The sequence below is a fragment of the Sinocyclocheilus grahami genome, unplaced genomic scaffold, assembly GCF_001515645.1.
Source record: "Sinocyclocheilus grahami isolate Dianchi unplaced genomic scaffold, SAMN03320097.WGS_v1.1 scaffold2052.1, whole genome shotgun sequence".
Taxonomy (NCBI): Eukaryota; Metazoa; Chordata; class Actinopteri; order Cypriniformes; family Cyprinidae; genus Sinocyclocheilus; species Sinocyclocheilus grahami.
The window spans coordinates 82439-88722 of record NW_015507231.1 but is presented as its reverse complement, the minus strand read 5'-3'; the positions used below and the strand labels follow the sequence as shown (position 1 = coordinate 88722).

The 6284-nt window shown below is 37.2% G+C and overlaps 2 protein-coding genes across 3 annotated transcripts; one reads left to right on the top strand and one right to left on the bottom strand.

The window, feature by feature from the left end:
- Positions 1–206: 206 nt before the first annotated feature.
- LOC107573866 (solute carrier family 12 member 4-like) lies at positions 207–832 on the top strand. The gene is made up of 2 exons (XM_016260322.1): positions 207–410; positions 662–832. The coding sequence occupies exons 1-2, from the start codon at positions 221–223 to the stop codon at positions 751–753; spliced, it is 282 nt and encodes a 93-aa protein (XP_016115808.1). The 5' UTR covers positions 207–220; the 3' UTR covers positions 754–832.
- Positions 833–3309: 2477 nt separating this feature from the next.
- Positions 3310–5341, bottom strand: LOC107573867 (uncharacterized). Of its 2 annotated transcripts, XM_016260324.1 has the most exons (3): positions 5200–5341; positions 4622–4688; positions 3310–4400 (listed from the first exon to the last, which is right to left on the bottom strand). In XM_016260324.1, the coding sequence occupies exons 2-3, from the start codon at positions 4675–4677 to the stop codon at positions 3581–3583; spliced, it is 876 nt and encodes a 291-aa protein (XP_016115810.1). In that variant the 5' UTR covers positions 4678–4688; positions 5200–5341; the 3' UTR covers positions 3310–3580. The 2 variants fall into 2 exon arrangements, with proteins under 2 accessions (XP_016115810.1, XP_016115809.1); XM_016260323.1 differs by lacking the exon at positions 5200–5341 and having other exon boundaries at positions 4622–4836.
- Positions 5342–6284: the final 943 nt, after the last annotated feature.

The following is a 6284-nucleotide window of genomic DNA, read 5'->3' as shown; positions in this document are numbered from 1 at the left end:
TAATATAGTACATAACATTTTTATATTTAATGATGAAAATGGATATTTATTGAATTTATATTTATAAAACTATTTAATATTAGCATGCTTATGCTTCTTATTGTTATAAATATAATTATATTTGACTATTATAATTATAAATAATATTACAATATAATATAGTGTTTAAACATGCATTTATAATGTATTAAAATATAATCTATTTATTGATGAGTTGTTGATGTGGCTGGAGGTTTGTGCTCCATGTTCCTCGCGCCTGACGTGTGTCTGTTACAGAGATCAGTCCAACGTGCGGCGGATGCACACCGCTGTTAAACTCAACGAGGTGATCGTCAACAAATCCCATGATGCCCGGCTGGTGCTGCTCAACATGCCCGGGCCGCCCAAGAACACGGAAGGAGACGAGAACTGTATCCTGGGATGTCCGAGCAGCGCTTGTTCATTATAGGGCTGGATGCATCACACTGTATTGCCTGTTGAAAGTGAAGCGCCGTTGTTTTATAATGCATTGTTACGATGTATGCATGTTTTTAAAATGCATGTTTCATGTTGCAGGTCCAGCTTGTATTTAGTGCAAGTGTTTTGGTGCGTATCGATGTAGTGTTGGGTTTGCTTTGTGTTTGTGAGTTTTCTGATCACTCCTTGACTGGGATCCTCACAGATATGGAGTTCCTGGAGGTGCTGACCGAGGGTCTGGAGCGCGTCCTGCTGGTGCGAGGAGGAGGAAGTGAGGTCATCACCATCTACTCCTGATAGCAGCGTCGGAGAGCGTTCAAAGGGGAAGCGCGGCCGGCTCAAGATGTTTAGTTTGTGTGTACGATCATCATCGCCCGCGTCTTTCATCGAAGCAATATATATATTCATCAGCGTCAGGCCTTCATCGTCCTGTGAATCTGAATGTTTAAATGAACACACACATGTATAAGTACAGCTCCGGCATCCAGTCCCTGAATCCAGCTGTTTCTGCTGTATTTGTGAGAGCGAGCGAGAGAAAACATGACTTTTATGAATTTGCTTTTTTTACTTTTGATCATCAGTTGCTTATATCTATCTTTATGTGCAGGGATTGTGAATTTGTTTGTTTGTCATTTTTGAAATCTCAAGTGTTATCTGCTATTTTTATCACCTGAAGTAATAAAATGACAGTAATACATCTCTTTTAAAACGGCAAACATTGTGTTTTTTTCTTGGGTTTCCTTTCAGGGAATTCATTATAATCCCCAAAAAATGTTCTTAAATCATATTAATATTAATTAGTGAAATGCCATCCCATCTGAATGACCATTCATTTCTTCTGCTTATTAGAAATGGGGTCTTTCTAGCCCTCTAAAGTGTAATAATGTCTCGTATCTCGAAAACTGCAGTAAAATGGTTTCATATGAAGTGTGCATTTAGTATGAGACGTCCCCTATAAAACTGAGCATCGTGTTTTATACTTACTAGAAATTGCCCTCTGTTTCCTGAGAATCTTGCTGTAACAAATCTACATAAAACAAGGATTTGAAAGGTGATATTTAAAGAAAAATAGCCTATAGTAGGCTAACACACAACCATCAAAGGCACCAATAAATAACACGGATATTAAAGCAGAAGCACAAAAAAAAAAATCTTGAGAAATGTCTATCGCCTCAGTTGAAGTGTGAACCGGACATCTCTTCCTCTTTACTACTAGTTATAGCATGAAAATAACATGAATGAACGTTTGAGTTATGTTGTTTCAACCGCGGAGAGACGACAAAACATTATAGCCCACTGACGTTAATCTAAAGCTGCCTGAGACCGCTCCCTATCCCCTATGTAGTGCACTCAATTGTCACACACTGTAGGGATTAGTGAATGAGTGAGTGATTTCAGACACCGCTTATCTCTCCTGTTTGGGTTGTTTGTCGGACACGGCGGATTGGGCGTTATGATTGGTCAGATCGCCTGTCAATCAAACTCCCGGCGAAGGTTGAAATCCCGCCCCACATTCCAGAACCTGTTCCACTCGGATATACGTCACAGTAGGGAAGAAAAAAGACTATGGTGACTTCCGTTTCATGCTGACTTCAATGTCTCCTTAACCTTTTCACCTGATCCAGTTTCTGATAAACATTATCATTAACAGATGACTAATTTACACGTCATTAATAATACAGATGCAACACAGTGAAATACAATGTTTATATGCCTTACAAATAGAATGTTATACATGTCTAACTTTAAAAGGATGCATCTTTTGTCCTTTGAGGAGATGGACAAGTCTTGCAGTAGTAGGTCAAAGTGACTAATAAACCTGCGTCTCTGACATTAATCAAACCACAAAAGAAACAGAATACCACTCACTCGAAGAAGTGAAGAATTTCACTGCTATCTTAAATTGTGGCATCCTAACAACTTAAAATTCAGCAACAAATGTGGATGTATTGTCATTGTGATATAAAGTTGGTCTCATTTGTTGATATATATATTTTCTTCTTAAGTTAATTAGATGAGTAAGAGCTGATTGAGCATTGGTATTGAGCACAAACACTTTTTTTTAGTCAAACTGTGATAACTGAAGCTGGTAATGCTGTCCTACACTCTTAAAAATAAAGGTGCTTCACGATGCCATAGAAGAACCTTTTTGTCTAAATGGTTCCATAAAGAACCTTCAACATCTGAAGAACCTTTCTGTTTCACAAAAGCTGTTTCTGTTTCTTTGTTGGAGAAAGAAGGTTCTTCAGATTATAAAAAGGTAAGAAAGAGAATATATTCTGTAAAATATTCTGCTAATGAATACTCTGCACCTTTAACCTCTGTGCATTTGACCATTTATTCATATAACACATTTATGTAATAACATTGCAGTGCTATTAGAAGACTTTCCATTTGTTATATATTCAAAGTATTCATGGTTTATTAAAAGTATCAAACCTTGTAGAAATATGTTTTAATGGTTGATGGTTGTATTTACAATTTTACAGGGACATGTTTTTTTTTTTACATCTTGTCCTACTGTACACAGTGTATTAAAAGCAACACATTAACAATTCAAACACAATTATACTGGTTATTATGTAAAAGTCAAACATATGTTATCCGTCACATGACATGCAGTTCTATACACTGTGGTCACTGTCTAACTCATATAATAGAAACGCATTAATATGCTTGCATTTAATGTAGCTTACCTTCTTTAGTCGTTTTACAAAGATTCTAGCCTGGCAACAAAACTGTACAAAATATTAAAAAGCCCTTTTTTACTTAATATGGTGTAATTGAATGCATTTGTGTTTGTGCATTTTAAAAGATGTTATATTTGAAATATATAGATTTTGTAAAAATATTATACATGTATTAAAAAAATAACTAATAATTCATTTAATTCTGGAGAGCAAAGCAATGAAAATGTACATCTGGATCTCTGTATGTCACAAATATCAGTTAACTTCAGCAAAAATCCTGCTTAATTATATACGGTTACGTTAACTTCTGCTGTTAGCATGCTATACTGTAGACCAGCGGGATTGTTCAGGAGATGTTGAGGGAGTCCATCTGCTCTCTGTCAGGGGCAACTAACCACGTGTCTCAGTTCTTCATGGTTTGGTCAGGTTTTATCCTACAATTCTGATAGTTTGTGTTTTGTTGTCTTAAGTCCATCAACGATATCCTGTAACTGATTCATTAATTTCCTGATTTCAACAATGAATTTCCCAGCTTTTGACCTGATCTTACTTTCATCTACTTCTTCAGCTATGGGTTTTTCTGCTAGTTTGTTCATGTCGGCGACTGCTCTGCTATTTTCACCAACTGAGATCATGTCAAGCACAAGGCTGAACCCACCAAAAATCTGTGCTATAGCTGCAAGCAAACGCATATTTTGTTTAATCTGCACTGTCAGTCCAGCAAGGTCTTCTAGCCGTATGTTATGGCGGTCAAAATATTTACTCAAATCATCTGCACCCTGCTCTAGTTTTTGAAAGTCTCTCACTATTTTCTCAGTGCACTCATTAATGTCTTTCATCTTTTCAGCCATAGGTTTGATTTTATCCTGAAATTTCTTCAGTTCAGATTCAATGCCTTTTCTTAATGCTTGCACCTGCTCCTTTTTCTTAGAGCTGCAGATCGCACTTTTAATTCCAGCGTCTGTGAGAGTCACTGCTCCTACTCCTGCAGCACCAGCACCAGCAATAACAGCAGAAGCTCCCAGAGTAAATGGAGCTAAAGCTATTCCTGCTCCTAACCCTAATCCTGTTAGCAGAGAAGCCCCTCCAATGATCCCCGCCACTCCTGCAGCTCTAGATCCTTCAGTAGAACCTCTGAAATCTGTTTCAAAGGTTTTGATGATCTTTCGTAGTTTCTCTATGCACTGCTGGAGTTGGGGTTGATCTCTCTCATAGAGTTTCATAAATTCATCTCTGAGTCGAAAAACATCAGCTCTAGAGCAAAGAAAGATGCCGGGTTTATTCAGACTGTGCTTTGCAATACAATTTGAGTTTCGGTTAACACTTAAAGACTCTTCTTGCTATACTCTTGATTCTTGCTCTCACATGCACGAGTTCAGGAGATCTCTTATAAATATTGCCTCGTAATGTAATAATCACACTGTGGTGAAAGACCCAAATATTCGTATTCTTTGAATTAATGACATAATTCTTACATTGCAGGAGGTATATCCATGCTGTTGCGTCTGCGGGGAAGACTGGATGATGCCATTGCTGCTGCGACTGAGAAAACACAAGTAAATACACCATCTTTCTTCATGTTAGAGTATAACCCCATATATCTTTTTTACAGTCACCCTTTAGGGGTAAATAAGGCACAATGGTTCTTTTGAAATGGTCCCAGAGAAAGCTTTTGCACTTTTTTTCTGACTTTTGTAACTTATTATCCTGTTTCAGTTTTTTGGTCAGATCAATACAGTGGCCTAAATCACACACATCATAAAAGCAGTGACAGAGTGTGTGATTTCTGCAAACACTGTGTTAATATGTAATATATTAATAATATGTAAAACACTTATATGTAATGCGTAAAACAGAAGAAAAAGACCCTCTAACAAATGCATTCTCTATTCTATCTACTGGTTTACTTTTTATCTATTATAAAAGCTTGCTACATGTACTGCTTCAGACGATGCTGTTGCTCTTGTGTTGCAGGATACGAATAAGTCAAGTCGATGTCTTTATTTGATTTGATGAATTACTGTATTATTAGTTTAACGAGGGCCTATCTCACGTGTATGAGGCTTTTATAGGCCTGCATGCGTGCTCTGCGCTGTTAGTTTCGCTTTCACAGAAGAGGGCTATTGATTAGAGAGAGAGAATAAGATATATGTGAACCATGACACTCAGGCAGTTAGTCTAGAGCTCGAGAGAGTTCTGCGATGAAGCCGGAGAAGCGCGCGTAGACCGGAAGCAGAGCAGGCAGGTGTACGCACCTGTGTTCCTCTTCTTCTGTGTTTAATGGTGGATGGCAAACTAGCTTAAGGTGCATTTCCGCCACCTACTGGGATGGAGTGTGAGGCCTCGATGAACGAACATATTATATGCTACTAATAAAATAAAAAAAATTCTTCTAATCAACTCTGTATCTCTCAGATATTTTAGAAGAAAATCATAAACCCTTAGATGTTTCTGTGCATTCTGAAATATATTCATAACTGAAATGTCATTGATTTCCATATCTCTTAGTTTTCCAACAAGTTGCTTTCTTTGTCTATTATATGCCTCACAACGTAAGAGCACATGTTCAACACTGTTCACAGTACCTGCAGCTATCTGACTCACTTTCTCCTGTTATATGCAATGAATAATTAAGGTTAGCGTGTCCTATACGGATCCTGGTTATAACAGTATCTTCTCTTCTGTTTCCATTTACCTTTCTTTCAATCCCCACTTTCTGTTGAATACTAAATAAGTGTCTCCCTTTTAACTCTTTATTCCATACACACGGCGAAGCTAACGAAATACCGACGCTCGAGACTTCATTAATAACCGTCCCGTCCAACCCACTGAGAGGGTTTTTGTGAGTTTAAATAAAAACATTTCTCTAAGATATCAGATGATGTGCACTGCGGATTAAAACATCTGTAGATATTCACTGTTGGTCTACATACATAGCCTACTGAATTAGTGCTTTTGAAAAAAATAATACATTAACATTACACAAAAATTAATTATACACACATTTGGATCAAATGGACAATGCAAGGATACATGATCTACTGTAGCCTAATTATATTCACCGTAGGTTTTCATATATACAGGAGACGGAGTGATATATATTTATATATGTTGTTGTGAATTTATATATAAAGTTAC

What these genes read in the sequence shown, in the direction of transcription:
- LOC107573866 (XM_016260322.1), top strand. Translation starts at nt 221, where the DNA reads ATGTGGCTGGAGGTTTGTGCTCCATGTTCCTCGCGCCTGACGTGTGTC. An exon ending in CACGGAAGGAGACGAGAACT is followed by an intron (nt 411 to 661) that starts GTATCCTGGGAT and finishes GGATCCTCACAG; the next exon opens with ATATGGAGTTCCTGGAGGTG.
- LOC107573867 (XM_016260323.1), bottom strand. Translation starts at nt 4,743, where the DNA reads ATGGGGTTATACTCTAACATGAAGAAAGATGGTGTATTTACTTGTGTT. An exon ending in ATGGATATACCTCCTGCAAT is followed by an intron (nt 4,401 to 4,621) that starts GTAAGAATTATG and finishes TCTTTGCTCTAG; the next exon opens with AGCTGATGTTTTTCGACTCA.